Source organism: Pleurodeles waltl, chromosome 10 (genome assembly GCF_031143425.1).
Source record: "Pleurodeles waltl isolate 20211129_DDA chromosome 10, aPleWal1.hap1.20221129, whole genome shotgun sequence".
In the NCBI taxonomy this organism is placed as follows: domain Eukaryota; kingdom Metazoa; phylum Chordata; class Amphibia; order Caudata; family Salamandridae; genus Pleurodeles; species Pleurodeles waltl.
This window is the reverse complement of record NC_090449.1, coordinates 912537776-912558159: the sequence shown is the minus strand read 5'-3', so window position 1 is coordinate 912558159 and position 20384 is coordinate 912537776. Positions and strand designations below refer to the sequence as shown.

At 46.1% G+C, this 20384-nt stretch overlaps 1 protein-coding gene across 1 annotated transcript in view; it reads left to right on the top strand.

The window, feature by feature from the left end:
- LOC138262020 (ATP-dependent translocase ABCB1-like) overlaps positions 1 to 20384 on the top strand; it is a 1142744-nt gene that overhangs the window by 809993 nt on the left and 312367 nt on the right. The window contains exons 20-22 of the mRNA XM_069211672.1: positions 11493 to 11570; positions 16263 to 16346; positions 16436 to 16639. Of these exons, the coding sequence (XP_069067773.1) occupies positions 11493 to 11570; positions 16263 to 16346; positions 16436 to 16639 (366 nt within the window). The remainder of the gene's footprint in view (positions 1 to 11492; positions 11571 to 16262; positions 16347 to 16435; positions 16640 to 20384) is intronic.

Genomic DNA, 20384 nt, shown 5'->3' with positions numbered 1-20384 from the left:
TGCCCTGGTCCGGGGATTCCTCACTGGGGTCAATAGCCAAGGCAGGTTGGGGTAACCAGAGTCACCTATTAGCCACACACAATGTCTCTGTAGCTGTTCCATCACATAAGGTATGCTGCTATTTCGCATAACATACGCGTCATGCACTGACCCAGGGAACTTGGCATTTACATGGGAGATGTACTGGTCAGCCAAACAGACCACCTGCACATTCATCGAATGATAATTTTTCCTGTTTCTGTACACCTGCTCATCGTCTTTTGGGGGTACTAAGGCCACATGTGTCCCATCAATGGCACCAATGATGTTGGGGATATGTCCAAGGGCATAGAAATCACCCTTCACAGTGGCCAAATCATCCTCCTCAGGGAAAACAATGTAGCTCCGCATGTGTTTCATCAGGGCAGACAACACTCTGGACAAAACCTTAGAAAACATAGGCTGAGACATCCCTGATGACACGGCCGCTGTTGTCTGAAAAGACCCACTGCCAAAAAATGGAGGACTGACAGAACCTGCACCAGAGGGGGAATTCCTGTGGGTTGGCGGATGGGGGACATCAGGGCTGGCTCCAGCTGGGCACACAGTTCATGTATAGTGGCTCGGTCAAGTCGGTATCGTAGTATAATATGGCGTTCTTCCATTGTCGACAGGTCCACCAGCGGTCGGTACACGCGAGGATTCATCCTTCTCCTCGCAAGTCCCAGCGGACGGTGCCTAGGAAGGACAACATGGAGTATGGAGTCAAGCAAATCACAGGTACGTTCACCACAGCTTGCATAGCACACGGTTATCTATGTATTGAAAGGCGTGTATGTGTGGCAATGCAAGGCCTAGGCCTGTGTGACGCAGTTGAAATTAAGCCATGTGGGCCCTTGAAATGGCGGCTGCCTGACCTGTGAAGTGGGACAATGGGATGTGAGGTCAATGCGCTGGGGTGGCACACCGTGGCGGTAGGCGGTCGAAGACCGCTGTACGAAGCCGCATTGGATAACATTGAACCCTATGGGTTTCAGTAGCCAATGAGGATGTGCGCCGGCGGTCGCGGTACGCACCGCCACGGGCGTGACCGCCATTTTCTATCTGCTTAATCACTCGAGACCTGATCTTCCACAGGAGAGGACCTATACTGCAAGTGCTGCTGTGACCCCGGTCTGGAAGTGACAATGGCTGCTGCGACTGGGGAAAGGGCCCCTGCCTTCACGTCTGAAGAGTTGGAGAAACTTGTGGATGGGGTCCTCCCCCAGTATGCGCTACTCTACGGTCCTCCAGACCAACAGGTAAGTACACTGGGTGCACGTTGAATGGGCCATGCCTGTGTTGATTGGGGTGGATGAAAGTTGGAGGGGTGGGGAGCGAATGAGGAGTGCAACGCACGACAGATGAGAGCATGTGCCACATGGCAAAGTTGGGGAGGGGGGGGGCATTCACATCTAACATGCAGAAGAATGATGGAATTTCATTTCCCACCCTGTACATGTCAACTAGGTCAGCGCCCATCAGAAAGTCGATATTTGGCATGCCATCGCCAAGGAAGTCCAGGCCCTGGGGGTCCACATCAGACGGGGCACCCACTGCCGCAAGAGGAGGGAGGACATCCGCCGCGGAACCAGGAAGACCGCCGAGTCACTGCTGGGGATGGCCTCCCAACCTAGGAGGGGTGCCAGTCGTACCCTGAACCCTCTGATGTCCCGGATCCTGGCGGTGGCCTACCCTGATTTGGATGGGCGCTCGAGGACATCACAGCAGACACAAGGGGGTGAGTATCAGCACATTCTGCTATCTTTATGCGCAGTGGAGGCGTCTGGGTGGGGGAGGAGGGTTGTGGGTGTCATTAGGCCAGGGCGCTTTCTGTAGTGTAGCCCTCTCCTTTAGGCATGGCCCTGTGCCCCCGCCCCCCACCTCTGTAGGGTGCCAAGTACAGCTGTCCATGGTCCTGCATCACCTATGTGCGCGTTTGTTGTCCCTATACCTGTTGGCCTAGTCAGAAGTACTGAGTAGTGTACCCCGATTGCGCGGCTTAGTGCATGAGGCTCCTGTGTCTGTCCTCTCCGCCAACGGTGTTGACAATGCATGCACTCAACCTGTTTTTATTTCTCCCCCCACCCTTTTTATTTTTCTTCTTGTGCATGTGTGCATTAGCATCATCAGGCAGAGGAGATTTGGCATCGGAGCACGAGGGAGCTGCAAGTCACAAGGCCCCGGTGGGCCATGGTACAGACACCGAGGGCACCAGTGATACGGAGGGCATGGGGAGCACCACAACGGGGACCGGTGGTGACACCAGCGACACCGACACGTCCTCGGATGGGAGCTCCCTAGCGGTGGCGGCAAGATCCGGGCCCCCCGCTCAACAGGTACAGCCGCCACCCAGCGCACCAGCCCCGCCCTTCCAGCAGCCCCTCAGCCTACGCTCCGTGCCCACTCGCCCAGGAAGGCGGGCGTCTCCTTCGCCCCAGGCACCTCAGCCCCTGCCCCTGTCACCCCAGCTGCCCTCAGTGAGGAGGTCATTGACCTCCTTCAGACCATCATTGTTGGGCAGACTACCCTTTTGAATGCCATCCAGGGGGTAGAAAGGGAGGTGCATCGGAGCAATGCCTACCTGGAGGGCATTCATTCGGGTCAGGCTGCCCATCAACGATCGTTCAATGCTCTAGCCTCAGCACTGACGGCAGCCATTGTCCCTGTTTCCAGCCTCCCTCTTCTAACTGCCTCCACCCTGTCTCTGTCTCCTGTTCCTCAGCCTATCCCATCCACACCATCAGACCAGCCTGCACACACCTCAACACCCAAGGCCAGCTCATCCAGACACAAGCACCACAGATCCCACAAACACTCACCCAAGCAACACCCAGATGCAGACATACCAACAGTCACTACCACCTCTGTGTCCCCCTCCTCTTCGTCTCCCTCCTCCCTCCCTGTGACGTCTACACTCACACCTGCATGCACACCACCATCAGCCAGTGCTTCCATCACCAGCACACCCTCCAGTACAGTCTGCACACGTGCAGTCACCACCCCCACTGCCATTTACACGTCCCCTGTGTCCTCTCCCACTGTGTCTGTCACCCCCTCTTCCAAGACACACAAACGCAGGCAGCCACCCACCCAACAGCCATCCACTTCACGACAGCCTACGTCACAATCAACTGCACCCAAAGACAGCACACCTGACTCACCTACAACCACATCCTCTTCCTCCACTTCCATCACCACTACTCCCACCCTTTACCTTGGTCCAAAAAAGGTTTACCTCTCCAATCTTAACCTCTTTCCCTCCCCTGACCCACCCCCTCCATCTGCAAAGAGTCCCAAGAGCACCTCAGCCACCACAAGCCCATCTTCGAGTGTCACTGTGGTGCATGGGTTCTGGAGTCCACCCTTTGGCAGCAGTGACACTTCCGTCAGCAGCAAGGACACATCCAGCCCCCCCCCCAGGAAAGAGGACCCGGAAAGTCAAGGGCCGCCGTGAGAGGACTGACACGGCTGCCCCCAAGGACCAAAGCACGGCCACTTCACCTGCCACAACATCCAGGGGAGGCAAGGGCCAGAGAGCGTCCTCTAAGGAGCGAAAGGGCAGCAGGGCGGAGAAGTCAGCCAGCAGGAGCTTGACAGGAAGGGCCCAGCGGAGCGGTGCTTGACAGGAAGGGCCCAGCGGAGCCACAACATCCAGGGGAGGCAAGGGCCAGAGAGCGTCTTCTAAGGAGCGAAAGGGCAGCAGGGCGGAGAAGTCCACCAGCAGGAGCGCGGAGCAGGAGGGCCCCACAAGCCCAATCCCAGCTGTAAGGGAGGACACCAAAGGGCCCAGGACTCCGTCACCGAAGGGTCCTGCAACTGCAGGTCTGCCTCCCTTGAATTACTGGACAAGCACAGCTGAACAGGGCCCCGCCGTGCAGAAGAGCACCGCTGAACAGGGCCCCGCCGTGCAGAAGAGCACCGCTGAACAGGGCCCGCCGTGCAGAAGAGCACCGCTGAACAGGGCCCCGCCGTGCAGAAGAGCACCGCTGAACAGGGCCCGCCGTCTCAAGCACCGCTCCGCTGGGCCCTTCCTGTCAAGCACCTCTCCGCTGGGCACCGCCGCCTCAAGCACTGCTCCGCTGGGCCCTTCCTGTTAAGCACCGCTCCGCTGGGCCCTTCCTGTCAAGCACTGCTCCGCTGGGCACCGCCGTCTCTGAACTGCTCCGCTGGGCCCTTCCTGTCAAGCACCGCTCCGCTGGGCCCTTCATCTCAAGCACCGCTCCGCTGGGCCCTTCCTGTCAAGCACCGCTCCGCTGGGCCCTTCATCTCAAGCACCGCTCCGCTGAGCACCGCCGTCTCTGAACTGCTCCGCTGGGCCCTTCCTGTCAAGCACCGCTCCGCTGGGCCCTTCATCTCAAGCACCGCTCCGCTGGGCCCTTCCTGTCAAGCACCGCTCCGCTGGGCCCTTCATCTCAAGCACCGCTCCGCTGGGCCCCGCCGTCTCAAGCACCGCTCCGCTGGGCCCTTCATCTCAAGCACCGCTCCGCTGGGCCCCGCCGTCTCAAGCACCGCTCCGCTGGGCACCGCCGTCTCAAGCACCGCTCCGCTGTGCCCTTCATCTCAAGCACCGCTCCGCTGGGCCCTTCCTGTCAAGCACCGCTCCGCTGGGCCCTTCCTGTCAAGCACCACTGGCACAATGACAGTGCCGGATCTGTGTCGAGCTACTGTTCACTGTTCACTGTGCCCACCATGCCTCCTCCTTGACCAGTGGAGACTGTTATCCACCGGATGGACTGTGGCTTTGCACTCCCCAGGATGGCACGGTGGGCAACCCACCCAGTGTAGAGACTTGAGAGACTGTGGCTTTGCACTCCCCAGGATGGCACGGTGGGCAACCCACCCACTGTAGAGACTTGAGAGACTGTGGCTTTGCACTCCCCATGATGGCACGGTGGGCATGGTGGCCCCTTCGTGGATCTGGCGTCGTGGACTCATGTGGCTGTGGTGCCCCCCCTTCCCTTCCCCCTGAGGTGCCTGTAGTTTTGTCATCAGATGCCCCTGCAGTGTTCTCTCCAAAGGACTCAGGTCTCCTGTGTGGGCTTTGCCCTTGTGATGATACACTTTGGCCCACGGACACTTAGAATGTCATTAACTGTGCAGGACTAATTGCCTTGGTTTCTCGATTGAAGAGATTATTTATTTGATTTTACTAATATTTTTATTGCTATTTGACCATGACTTATCAGAGGCTATTTTTACATAAATTTTGATTCTCAATTAAATTATGTCTTTGCATTTTTCAGGGGGGTTTGGGTGGTGTCACTGTGACTTGTTGCTCTGCATTGGTGTGTACATAGTTTGGGGGAGGGTGGGGGTCGCATATGTGTGTGCCGTAACCTTTCCTCCTCCCCCCTCCCCTGTGTCGTAGGTGCAGTACTCACCGTTGTCGCCTGCGCCGGAGTTCGTACTCGTGGTAGATGAGCAGGTAGACAAGAGCAGGTAGGATGTTTAATTCGGGCTCCATGCTGTCCTCCGTCCTCGTGGAGTGCGTAGAGGTGAGCGTTTTCCCGTTCGTAGTCTGTTTCCGCCGTGTTTTTATCTGCGCTGCTCCCGCCCCGGAAAAGGTGGCGGATTGGTGAGTTGTGATAGGGTGGGCGGTACATTGTCTGCCGCCTGTCTGTTGGCGGTGACCGCCGCGCTGTTTGTCTCTAGCGCCGTGGCGGTCGGAGTGTTAATGTGGCGGTCTCTGTTGGCAGTTCCCGCCAGGGTCAGAATTCCATTTTTTTGACCGCCTGCCTGTTGGCGGGTTGGCCGCCGCTTTATCACCGACCGCCAGGGTTAGAATGACCCCCTAAATGTTAAAAGTGAAATGAAACAATGTAGATTAATGTAATGTACAAGGTCATTCAAACCGGTGAAGACAATGGAACTGCTGACCAAAAGATGTGCAAGGAATTACAGAAGGATGAAATCACACCGGACGTACCACCTCTGAAGACGTCAATTACGACGACCAATCAAAAACTTGTAAAATAATATGGGGTGAAGAGTTAGATTACCTAATGTACTTTATGATAGGTTAAAGATAGTGGGGTATAGCAAATGTCCAATAGAATTTTGGGGGAATGTACAACGAAAAAGGGATAAAAACCCATGTCACGGGAAGTCATGTAGTATTAGGTAGGGAATGCTATTGATTTTATCGAGAAACTCTGTCACTCTGTTTGGTGACTTGGTGGGTTATTAAAACCATCCTCGCCCTTAGATTGCTCATTCTACACTTTACCTCCTTATGAGGAAAGTGCCTTTTTGCCCCAGAGCTGAATTCTGACTCATGGCGATTTGACTGATGTCCTGAAGACGAAGACTGAACCTGTGCGCTGACCTAATCCTTGGAGGGTAATTATGACAATGCAATTGTAATTTGTCTGTTTGCTTTTCCTTTCTAGGTACCAATTGCCTGCTTTTGACAGAGACCTTAGCTAGATGTTTTCCAAATTGGTGTTCTAAATTGTTTTGCATGAAGCCCAACATGCGAATGCTAATCAGTGGTTAGAACAGGGGTTCATCAAACTGACGCAAATAGACAAACGACCAAGATTATGTTTTGTTGAACTGACGCGTTATTGACACTCTGCTAAATTGATCTATGTTCACGCCCTGTTATGTTCTGATGTTTGTGATTCTCGCTTTAATGAAAGCTTACCAAAGTTGCCATATCGTGACTATGCTATTATGTTTTTGGGTGTTGAGATTAACACAATTGCCATTAGATTATAATTATTAGGGAATAAAACTCATAAAATTCTACTAAACAAGGTGTGGTTATTCATGGCTGAAAGGTCATGGTAGCGTCTTTGAACTGATTAATGACTTTGACTAAAGTGAAGTGCATTGTCGTGATAAATATTGATGCCATTATTGATGTATTGATTGATATATTGATTAGCTATCTCGTCCTAAGGTGTCTCTCAACTGGGTCAAAAGATTCATTGTCCTAAAACGAGTCCTGATGTGTAATAAAATATCATAAAGGGACGCGTTATCATAACCACATAGGGGTGATTCCTACCCTGGCGGTCCGAGACCGCCAGGGTAGGGGACCGCGGATGCACCGCCAACAGGCTGGCGGTGCATCCAGGGCAATTCTGACCCGGGCGGTACAGCCGTGGTCAGAAACGGAAAGCCGGCGGTGTACCGCCGGCTTTCGCCGCCATGGGGATTCCCAACCCCATACCGCCATCCTGTTCCTGGCGGTTTTGGCCGCCAGGAAGAGGATGGCGGTATGGGGTGTCGTGGGGCCCCTGGGGGCCCCTGCAGTGCCCATGCCAATGGCATGGGCACTGCAGGGGCCCCCGTAAGAGGGCCCCACCATGAATTTCAGTGTCTGCATAGCAGACACTGAAATTCGCGACGGGTGCAACTGCACCCGTCGCACCCCTTCCACTCCGCCGGCTCCATTCGGAGCCGGCATCCTCATGGAAGGGTGTTTCCCGCTGGGCTGGCGGGCGGCCTTCTGGCGGTCGCCCGCCAGCCCAGCGGGAAACCCAGAATCACCACGGCGGTCTTTTGACCGCGCAGCGGTGTTCTGGCGGGGGTACTTTGGCGGGCGGCCTCCGCCGCTCGCCAAGGTAAGAATCACCCCCATAGTGTTTTAACTTTAAACATCATTTTAACTTCTGCCCAATCCTAGTTTAGAAAGAGCACTGTTGGTGAAATATAAAATCTCAGCATGGCTTTTTATGGGGTGCGTAATTACCACATTATTCTGCTTTTGAACCCCCATAGGGCACAATACAGTAATACAGCAATACAGTAATACCACATGTTTTTAATTCCAAAGTGTACTAACTCTCAAGATTGCCTCTAGTTTCACCTAAATCAGGCACAAAGGGCAGTTTCCACCTGAACTGGGATTTACCAGAGAAGGCCTTATAAAATAGCTGATTCATTTCCTGTGATTCACTTCTTGTGATCTGTAAAATACAAATGTATGTAAGACAGTTGCATCTTTAGTGATAATTTTGTGAACATAGAAACTATTCCAGGAACATCATACATCTTATGGCAGTTTCCCTCCATAATTCTATTATTTTATCTATTTTAATCACTTGGTTTTGGGCTTCTTTCTTTTAGTCTTAGGTTCTTAAACGCATACAGAAAAGGTTCCAGTTTGGCTATTGTCTCAGTTTTAGTTAGCCTATCCAGCTTGTTTACCTTTGGCTCCAAATTGATTTTAGGTATTGGAGTTTGCCATCTTAGATAATGGGAGTTGCCATTTATTTATGAGTAATTTAGATTTAAAAGTTATTTTTAGCAAATTGTTCATCATGACAAGCAGACCAAGAAATGTGAAATATAAATAATTTATTATTAGAAGGGAGGCGGTTGCTAAGGTCATGACTTTTAATGATCTGGGCTTTACGTTTGACACCTCACTCCACTGGGTGCATTTGATAACCAAGAGATCTCAGCAATACTTATATAGAAGCTAGTTAAAACATCAAAAATGCTTTTCTACTAAGACTGTTTTCTAATATAAAGAGCACCACACATGCATTTCCCACAACTGAACTGGGATAAAATACTTACCAGACATTATTCGAGTATCCCCTTCATTTCTATCCGTCAATATCTGGCTTTACCCAGAGGTATCCTTTTCACAACACGCTTTGAAAGATTGTCTACAACAAAATAATTAAATATTCCATGGCTAACTTGCATCAAGATAACAGTGTCAGAGTTGGATTATATGTTTAAACCCTGTGATCAATATGCATAATAAACTCAGCATCAAAACTCTGTTCTAAAATTATTTGACTAAAGAGAGAATAAAACAATCATATAACTTGTCTTCTGTTGTCAAATACGCCCCCATTACTCCTACCTCCACCATAGAATCTTATTCATACTTGTTTAAGTAATCCTCAATATTGTTTCTATCTTACTCATTTTCACCTAAGTGCTTCTCATTTCTTGGTTGTGTTTCTAATTCAGTGGGGTCGGGCTGCAAATTTGACAAAGTGCCTGTTAGAAATGGGGTCTTTGGTTGACAGTCAGGTTACCCCCTGTTCAAGCAAGGACCCTCACTCTAGTCAGGGTAAAAGAGAATCACCCTCAGCTAACCCCTGCTTACCCCATTGGTAGCTTGGCAGAGCAGTAGGCTTAACTTGGGAGCGCTAGGTGTAAAGTATTTGTACCAACACACACAGTAACTCAATGAAAACACTACAAAAGGACACAGCACCAGTTTAGAAAAATAGGAAATATTTACCTAAACAAAACAAGACCAAAACGACAAAAATCCAACATACACAAAATTAAACTCAAAAATAGCGCTTAGAAACAAAAATTCTTCGATGAGATGTTAACACGGCATCGTGACGGAGTCGTTCCCAACAAGCCAACACCAGAGGCGCCAGACACGGAGTCGTGTAGACCCCCAGGTACAGTACCTTTGGTGAAGAGTGAAAACAAGCCGAGATGCGAAGTCGGGGATTGCGGTGTCTGTGCGAAACGTTGAATCCATGCGCTTCGAGCGGCGTCGGTCACGACGGGGTGCGGAGACTTCCACAGAGCCACGGACTTCAGCGGGGCTGCAGCGGCGTCGGACCTGCGAAGAGCGTCGCGTTCCAGCGAAGGTCACGGCGTCAGGTGCAGGCGGCGTTACCGGATTCAGCAGCGGCGTCAGTCCGGAGTCGTCCGAAGTCGATTTTCTTGGATTTCCACCAGCTTTTCTTTCAAGGGCCCAGGGACTGGATCGGGCACCACTTGTCAGAGCAGGAGTCTCTCCAGAGATTCCAGGTGGTGGCAGAGAGAAGCTGTCCCTGAGACTTCAAACAACAGGAGGCAAGTTCTACATCAAGCCCTTGGAGATTTCTTCACAAGATGGAAGGCACACAAAGTCCAGTCTTTGCCCTCTTACTCTGGCAAAAGCAGCACTGCAGGAAAGCTCCACAAAGCACAGTCACAGGCAGGGCAGCACTTCTTCCTCAGCTATCAGCTCTTCTACAGGCAGAGGTTCCTCTTGTTCCAGAAGTGTTTCTAAAGTCTGTAGATTTGGGTGCCCTTTTTATACCCATTTTAGTCTTTGAAGTCACCTTTCTTCAAAGGGGACTCACACCTACTTGTGAAATCCTGCCTTGCCCAGGCAAGGCCTCAGACACACACCAGGGGGTTGGAGTCTGCATTGTCAGAGGCAGGCACAGTCCTTTCAGATGAGAGTGACCACTCCACCCCTCCCTCCTAGCAGAGATGGCTAATCAGGAAATGCAGGTTACACCCCAGCTCCCTTTGTGTTACTGTCTAGTGTGAGGTGAAAAACAACCCAACTGTCAAGCTGACCAGACAGAGAATCCACAAACAAGGCAGAGTCACAGAATGGTTTTTAGCAAGAAAATGCTCACTTTCGAAAAGTGGCATTTTCAAACGCACAATCTTAAAATCAACTTTACTAAAAGATGTATTTTTAAATTGTGAGTTGAGGGACCCCAAACTCCACATGTCCATCTACTCTCTAGGGGAATCTACACTTTAATCATATTTAAAGGTAGCCCCCATATTATCCTATGAGAGAGACAGGCCTTGCAAAAGTGAAAAACGAAATTGGCAGTACTTCACTGTCAGGACATATAAACCACATTACTATATGCCCTACCTTATCCATACACTGCACCCTGCCCTTGGGGCTACCTAGGGCCTACCTTAGGGGTGCCTTACATGTAAGAAAAGGGAAGGTTTAGGCCTGGCAAGTGGGTACACTTGCCAAGTCGAATTTAAAGTGTAAAAATACACACACAGACACTGCAGTGGCAGGTCTGAGACATTATTACAGGGTTACTTGTGTGGGTGGCACAATCAGTGCTGCAGGTCCACTAGTAACATTTGATTTACAGGCCCTGGGCACCTCTAGTGCACTTTACTAGGGACTTAACAGTAAAACAAATATGCCAATCATGGAGAACCAATTACGTACACATTTTAACAGGAGCACTTTCACTTTAGCACTGGTTAGCAGTGGTAAAGTGCCCAGAGTAACAAAAGCAGTAAAATCAGAGTCCAGCACACATCAACAAACTGTGGAACAGAGGCAAAAAGTTAAGGGAGACCACTTCAAGGATGAAAAGTCTAACAGTGCCTATATACGAATATGTCTCAGCAAAGCACAATGCACTTTGTACAGTACTCAGCATCAACGTTTTCTATTGCCAATCCTGCAAGCCTCTGCTATGTGATCCCCCAAGCTGGGTATGTAATACGTACAGCACCTTGATACACAAGATATTAGCTCTGCTATAATAAGTGAGGAGACATGATATGACCTTGTTTTTTGATTCATGTTTTACGTTTTTATATTATTGTATGTATTTAAATACTTTATTGTATCAATTGCTCTTTTATTGTAACTCATATGGTATTTTACCGAATAAGATTGATAACTGCCTGCCATATAGTGTAATTGAGATGTTATTTTTTAATTTGGGGACAACAAACAAATGCTTATTTTGAGGATTACCTGTTTCTGTTTTCAGGGCTATACACTTGGAAAGTCTGGTGAAAATCTTACAATGAGACTAAGGTTGTTATCATTCAAAGCATTGCTTCGACAGGTTTGTATTATATATAAAGTAACCAAGTTATTACTGCCAGTACCTGGAAGTCCATCGTGTTAATATTCCTAGCCAAAACACATATGAACATTTGTGGGAAATAGTTATTCAAAACATATAGATAAACTGCGAGATAATCAAAGGAAAATGCTAGCAGTACGCTGTAAAAAGAATTTAGATTTTAATGTAAAATAATGCTTCAAATATTCACCATACCAGCATCGTTAGGTCTCCTGTAATATTGTGAATTAGCAGGTATAAAAAGTATTTGCCTAAGTTCGTATCTTATGTAGGTGCTAGGAGAGCTTTCACACAAGTGTCATATAGATGTAAAAAATATGAATTTACCAGTCACCTTGTTTATGGATTGGAAACTGTTACGAAGTTGTAAAGTATGAAACTTGCCACTTATTGCTGTGTTTTTTCTTTCATGTTTGTGTGTTTTATGGTACAACTATTTTAAGTGTTAGGGATATTACACACAGCATCACCGACAACCCACTAAACGGAGAAGAGTTGTTTGACCTGTATATAGCATGGTTAATCAATGAAAAGAAGCAATCTTGAAATGAAAACTTCCCAAGATAATTCCCCCCAAACTTTCTGGCAGATTACCATTCTTGCAATAAATAGAACGGAGTGGGAGCGGTAGATATATGCGGTAAGGAACAAATAGGACCCTTGGGAGTGAATAACTTTAAGAGATATGTTAAGTGTCAGCTAGGCAGCATTTCCTAGCATAAACTGAAAACCTGTTAGAAATGTAGGACCTATTAGCACTCTGTTTTGTCAAGAGAGGATCCTTATCAAGGGTTCCCAATATGTTTCATATGACCTTAGTCTGTGCTTGACAGACAATTAAATTGTTTCCCTGTTAACAGTCGTCCATAGTTGAGCAACCCATTTCTAAGTTAAATACATTTTGTTTTTCCCAATATATTAAAATGACAGTCAAAATGATAGTTGCGACTTTAAGTTGTTTACCTAAAGACATATCTGAGATATTTTACCTGGGTACCTCAGGATCTGTACGTAGAAAGGCATGTTTAATTCACTACGAAATGCCTCCCAATATTTATGTAATGTGGTACATAACCACACAGGCCACTCCCCAATGTGAACTAGGTCATTACCCAATGCGAACTAGGGCATTTCGTCTGTTATCACTGCACTGAAGATCTGCTGGACCTTCCCTTGGGTGCTTCCTATGAAATATGAAGTCTCTGTTTGTGCCCTAACTGGAGACAGTCATACCAGTGGGCCACTGATAGGCACCACAGGCTTGTGTTGCTGCTGGGGACCCAAACCACCTTTCTTGTGTCCCCTCCAGATACCTTCTGGGACATCATGGTTCTGAGCCAGAGATCAATTTTCTTCCCAAGCTGTCTGGGTACAATAAGCTTGTACACCATCAGGTGCTGGTGAAACTCTGTAAAGTAATTACTCAAAATGTGCTCCTTCATTAACAAATTGTACTGCACATGATAATTCTTTAATTTACTGCCCTTTATCAAACCTTTGAGTATCTTACAAGAGAAGTGTACACAATGGAATGGTGTGACTGCGTCTGGCTAAGCCTGAACATCAGCCAATACTTCTCTGGGGTTAAACCAAATTTGCAGATGGGTGCACTTTCATTATTGCATCCCTAACCTGGTCAGCTATGGTTAGGGCTAATGGGATATTCCTCTTAGCAGTGGGCATATGCTTCAGCAGGCTAAGCCCCAGTCCTCTGGGGCTCTATGCACATGCAGGGAAACTTTATGTGCTCCAAACTATTTAGCTACCATCCCCCATCACATAGCTAGGCACCAGGTATTTTGGGATGAGACCTCTCTCTGTGCTCACCTCTCCCAAGGACCTCAGGGTCACTGACTGCCAGCTTCATTACTGGATCCTTCATGATCTCAAGTTCATCTTGTGCTGGCTCCTCCCCAGGGCCAGTAGGGCTTTCTTCTCTTAGAAGACCAAGATCAACTTGTTCCCCTTCAATGCAAGGGTTGTGGCTGCCTTTCCTGTTACAGCCTATACTGTCTGCCCTATAGCAAACAATCCTGCAGTGTCTCTCATTCTCAAAATTCAAGATGGAGCTACCTTCTGCCCTTGTGCAGAGCCTGTGTGCCCATCCAGAGATGTAGCAAGAGTAATGAGCAGCTCTAACTCTGATGTGACTCCAAGCTCCAAATGAGTTCTGGAGGTAGCTCTTCCCCACTGAGTTTACCACCTGACTGGCTGGGAGGACAAAAGAAGGGGCCTCTCCAGGTGTCAGCAAAAATGTTCTTGTGACAGGGGAGGCTTCTTTAATGTAAATTAAGTTCCTGGGTCCAACCAAACAGGTCTTTCTGCCAGAGCAACAAGAACCCCCCCAACACCCAGAAGTTTGTTTCTACATTAGGATTTCACACCTCCTTAGGGCTAATCACCCACTCTGCTACTGCTAGTGAGCTAATGCAACTAATCCTCCAGAAGCTACAGGCAGGGAAAAGATAATTTCCTTAAAGTTTTTTTTGTTAATATGTACTAAAAAAAATGTATCTATGAGTTGGACTGTTAATAACTATTAATATTACCTGCTTAATGATTTTAGCTGGTCCCTGACCAAAGACAGCAGAATTAATATTTAATCCTGCTTCCTCATGTTTCTTGATGGGCTTTAATTTGTAGTCACTATAATAACATGTTATCTTTAAATTTCTATGTGTCCTACTTTTAAATGCCATACACCCTGCCTCAATGTAATGACTTATTGTTAGTAAAAAGCCTAGTTTTTAAATGTCAAAACAGCTACTTTTACAGGTTAAATTTCAGGTTCTACATTGTGTCAGTCAGCCTTCAATGGTAGACTTGAAGAAATGTTTGTACTGCTACTGCAGTGGATGGCACAATAGGTGCTGCATTCAACAAATTAAATTAACTACCATGCCCTGCATACACGTTGTACACTATGTACCAGGGGCTTACAGACATGTTCAATATACCAATTAGGAATATGCAAATATACCATGTTTGAAGGGCTCCTAGGCACTTTACTACTGGTTATCAGAGGTAAAGTGCACAGAGATGTACAGCCAGGAAAACAAGTAGGGTAAAAGCCTTGGGGACATCATTTAAATAGATGGTTATTGCTTTCAGTGAGTAATTTATAAACCAGCTCAAAAATTTGTGGCAAATACTAATATACCTTTTCTATGCTTTACCTTAAAATACACACCCCTGAGAAGCAGGAGTGAATCCCTGAGTGGAGGAGATTTAATAAGAGCCGATGTAAGACCAGCATAGTCAGACCAGTGGATTCAAGCCAATTATTTTTTTCTCTCTCTCTCCTCTCACTTTCTTAACCTCATTTTTCCTTGGGATGAGAGAGAACATGGTAGTTAACAAGCTCCATGTGCAGTTTTCCTTCACTCAGGAGGGTAGAATCTGATTTCGGGGGTCTTGATAAACTGAGTCTGAATGCAATCTGGCATACTCCTCAGGACATAGTGCCACCATGTGTGAGTTATCATGGGTAGCATAACTAAATCCTTGAGGAGAGGATGAATGTGAGTGAGAGGTGGAAGGGACAACTGGTTCATTGTGATCTTATAAACAAATCATCTCTTGTATTGAAGGGTAATCACAATTGTGTTTTCAGAGATGAGTGTCAAGCTTACACTGAAGTTATGAATAACAAACAGGTTATCACTATGATGCATGAACAATGAAATTGTTTTAGAAATGCAATTATTGGTGAGAATGTTTATTCATTCAAAACTTTGGGATGCAGAGAATTTAAATGATAGTCGAAGGAAGCAGGTGCTATCAGTGGTAGAAGTCTATGTCAAAAGTGAATCTGGCATTTAGGGAGGAAGAGTGAGATCAAACAAAGCAACCAATAGCACATCAAAATCCAGAAACATACCAAAGTTCAGGGATGTGGTCAGCAAATAATCTGTATCATAATCCAAGGACAAGGACAAATTCAGGTAATAGGGTCAGGGAACTAAAGGGAAACTAAACAAGGGGATAGCCTGTGGACAAAGCTTGTGCCCAACCCACCTGTGTGTTATACATCGGCCATGCATTGTATCCCCCTGGCCTAACAAACTGTACTTTTTATAGTATATTACACTTTTGAGTTTGTTTATAACTTTTCTGTATTCAGAAATTGACTTATGTAATATCTTACACTTTTGTAGTAAGTTAGACTTTTGTTATAAGTCCAGCTCTGCACATGGCCAATCACTGGTACTTGAGCACCTTTCCACTGAAAATAATGGAGGTAACGATTTATTACAAATGTGTAAGTTACCTCATAAGTGCAGTTTGTGAACTCAGAAAAGTAGTAAACTCACTTGAAAGTGTAAATTACTACAAAAGTGCAGTTTGTGAATAGCACTTTGTAGTGTGTCTTTTAGTAGTACTATAGTACTAGAAAATGTACTACAAAGTGCAGCTTGTGAATAATGCACAATGTGTGGAAACAATCGATCAATCAATCAGGGGCTTATTTAACCTGACTACTCACCAGTAAGGGTGTCAAGGTGCTGGAGGGGGGGCTGCTAATCTGGCTGGGGGCTATGGTTCAGTTGAAGATCCAGGTCTTGAGGTTCTTCAACTAACTATGAGCATAATGGCTTTTGGAAAACTGGAAGTACTCTTATTGCCTAGAAAACCTATCCTTTGGAATAATACCTTATGTTTTTTTTTCAGGAAACTGGATGGTTTGATGATTATAGGAATGCAGTAGGGATTTGGATCACACGTCTTTCAACAGATGCATCTCAAGTTAAAGGGGTATACCTAAATAAAAACCTTGGCTGTTCACAAAATTTAAATGTAGCTCATGCAAAAAAGAATTAAATACTCTACTTTTCCTTTTACAGGTTATTGGGGGCCGTTTGTTTATATGTACCTCAACCTTGTTCAACTTGCTAATATCCATCTTAATTGCATTTCTTCACGGATGGCAGCTAACTCTACTTATTCTTGCCTTTATACCAATTATGGTTGGTGCACATATCATTAAAACAAAATCGCTGGCTGGCCATGCTTCAAAGGACCGAACTGCCCTAGAAGAAGCTGGAAGGGTATGTTTCATTAGTTTGTTTTTTTGTTTACTCTGTTTCAAGTATGCCTTTCAGTCGAATTTCATCTGGGTTTTGCAGAAAATAATCTTAGGTGACTGCACTGAAAAATACAATTTACATTGTACAAGTAAATAACTAAATAGGAATAGAGAATACATCCAACCAATAGCAAGTTTTATCAATTGTAGCTGTATTCACATTTTATATGTATTTCAATGGAGCTTAAAAGTGTGTATCAACTGCTAAATGTTAACAATAGCCACAATATTTTTATACCATTTTCTGTCATTAGGTAAAAAAGTAATTTATGACTTTAAAAGAATGGGCCACTTACTCGAACATTTAATCTGTTTTCATAAATTCCATGTATAAACCTGTGCACATATAGCCTTATTACAAATTAAATATAAGGATTATTTGGTAAAAGTTACAGGTTTTTAGCAATAATTAAAAATAATGCCTCTGCATTTTCAAAAGTCATTCAGCACATCAAAATATGTGGCTATTAATGTGTTTGAAAAGTTAATAAAATAATTTTGTAGCATTAAATCCTTACAATCAAAACTAATAAATACAACTGTTCCTTAAATTATATTAATAAAGTAATTACATATAATATTTGCTTTTAACCAAACAGAACACCAGTTTCTTATATTGACTTATCATGGTTACATAACCTTATATGTAGCTCCTGGTTTACAATACCCCATGGAACAATAATGAAATTAATGAGACTCTCAAACCAAACCCGCATTCAATTATGATTCCAAAATTGTAGCTGTGTTGCTCGAAAGAGAATTTACCTTAAAAAATAAAAGACAAGAGGAGTCTGGCAAAGCAGGAACTGGTTCCTTTAATTAAACATAATGGCTGTGAGAGCAATAAAGTCATTAAAATGGGAGCATTTGTCATGGATTCACAGATACAATTTGAGATAGGGAAAACTGGTAGGCCCCGACCTAGCATAGGCAAAATGTGGGCCAGCGAGTACATGTCCAGATATCCAGCCTGAGGGTCTCCTTGTCACTGCATGTGCTGTGTGGGATGCGTCCTGATTGGCTAAGTGTACCTAACTATGTGTGACATCTGACTTTATGTTGTTTTGGGAATGTCCACATCCCTCCGGCCATGTGTGCTTTATTGGGGCCAATCTCTGGTGAGCATTGTACTGTTACTGATTATATCTGGGATCTGTTCTAAGTTTTTATATATGTGGATTTGGCTGTTGGCTAAGTGTTACCCCACCCGTAACCTGTTAGTCATTAACCTTCAAGCCTGAGTGTCAGATCCTGCCTGACCATGTATCTATGCGCTGGGGTTGACGGAGAGTTCACGACGGGGGAATCTAACAGTAGTGATCCAACTTTATTCATATATGAAAAATATAAAAATACATTGTTCATGTATAAGAAAGTCCTGTTGCCTTGCACATCATTATTGATCTGTCCAATATCAACATTTCCCCCTCTAGGTGAATTTTCAACTACACAATGAAACACGCAAGTTATGACAGTCTCAGTAGTGGTACTTTGTTGTCCCACCTCCCCCACTACTTGTAATCTCCCCAATTTGGGGGTTGCATTTTTACAGCAGGAAACCCCCAATTGTAGGAAACCGTGCAAAAACAGTAACATCCTAAAACAGGCAACAATGACTTACCCAAACTAGTCAGTCACTGCAGGAGCCAGGAGAAGCAGTTTGAGAACGATTCCTGCTCAGGGGTACCCCCTTCTCACACATCTATCTACAGTCAATTCAGTGCTTGAATGGCAAGTGGCAAAGTTCAATTTTAAATCACATTGCCAGGTATGAAAATGCAGCAGGATGCACAGATCTTTGAACACACCCCACCCTCCAATGCGGTCATCAAGTCCAAAACATACCGATGTTGCATCACCAGGAGTAAGGTCACTCTCAGTTCTTCTTTGATGGTATTAAGACTAAGCTCAGTGCTGTCCATCATTTTGAGCATCTACCACTGGGTTATATGTAACTAACGGGCATTTGCTTTTGTCTGCAAGGTGAAGAAGGGTATCAACCCTCCCACTGATACTTGGGCTTTGTTAAACAGTCTAAACTCCTCAGGAATGGCCTTGTACTGAGCCCAGCCAAAATAATCAGCAGCTCTTCTCCTTTAAGGCCTGATGCAACAGTGTTGTTTTCTTCCTCAGTGGGTGTTGGTACAGTTCAGACAGATCTTCTCCAGTGATGACCGGGGTTGTGGTGTGTATTGTGATGAGGGAGCAGAGGCCATGCCATCCAGGCATGAGCTGGGTATAAGTGAACTCACCACACTACCAATAGGTGACCATCAGTGTGGAGGTGCCCAATTGCATGTCCAGAATCCGCAGTATTGTGCCATAATTTGTTCACTCCCAGGGGAATGGTTCCTTTGCCTCTGAAACCTAAGGAATACAATGTGAGTTTCCGTACAATTCGGGGGTTGCCCATTCCCTCCTATCCATGTGTACCTGTCCACCTCGGTGTCCCAGATCACCTGACATGGGGTATCTACACTTTCATTAACCCCCAATAGCCCCACAAGACCCATGTACCTTCACATCATCAAGGTGGATGGCCCTGCACTGAAATTCAATATCTGGGTTCTATTTGTTATTAACAAAAACAGCCTCAGACATGCTAAGGGCCACCCTGGGACCACAGATGGAAGCAGAAGTGGGTGGGTTTGTGCACTTGTTAGGTGGTTTAGCTACCTTTAAGAATTTCTTCTCATGAAAATCCAAACTGTGTCCTCCTCTATAGCTCCTTTCCTGTGTATCCTGTCTAACTCAGTTTGGCTATTGCTAGGCGTGGTAAGAAGGTACAGTTTTGTAGGATTGGTCTCATACTGGATCATATTTACTACTATCCTATAGGACTCGGTTCTATTAGGTTGCATTTTAGCCCTAATTCTGCACATTTCCCTTTCTCAGGGGCCATCTCTCGGGAAAAGTGCAATCTGCGCCTACTACATGTGGTACCAGTGAACAGACATAACATGAATCATCTGATGTCTTAGAGCCCACAGCAGTCATGTGCTGATACCATGTGTTCTGAAAAGGGTGCGGTGTAATGTGTGTGGGATGCTAGTGATGGGTGCAGTGTAATTAAAGGTGATGTGAGTGAGGTCCCTACGCAAGCGTGGTGACATTTCTTGAAAAGACTTCATTAGATCAGACTGTCCATTGGAAATACTTGGATGTGGCAGCATCCCTAACAACCAGATAATGTATACATTTAAGAAGACTCATAACTTAGGGAACATTTTGGGTCTTGGGTGATTCCAGCTGAGACGTCTGTGGTCGGTGACAAGAGTCTCCTGGTTTGAAAACAGTTCTGAAAAAGTCTTTGAAGCAAAGTGTGGGATGGGATCCCACTGGCAGTGTGGATGTGAAAAGTCCTTGGACCTTGTGGTGGCTCTTGATGCTGCTGGGGATTGTGGTGCGACCACTGAGGAGGTGGTGCACTCAACAGCTCAACTGCAGACCTGTTGGAAAAGAGCTCATGTGTTTGGTCGTTATGAAAGAAAAAGAACATTGCATATCTCTAAACTACAAATTAATCCTTCGGAATTTCTGTATTTTCCGTGAATTTTGGTGAGGCACTAGAGAGTGGCTCCCCAATGGGTACCTGGTTCTGGAAGAAATAGAATATTTATATGAACATTTTCTTTTTAGGCATCATCTGGCCTTCCCCCTCTCCTTGCTTGACCAAGTACACATTTAAATGGTATGTTTTATAGGGT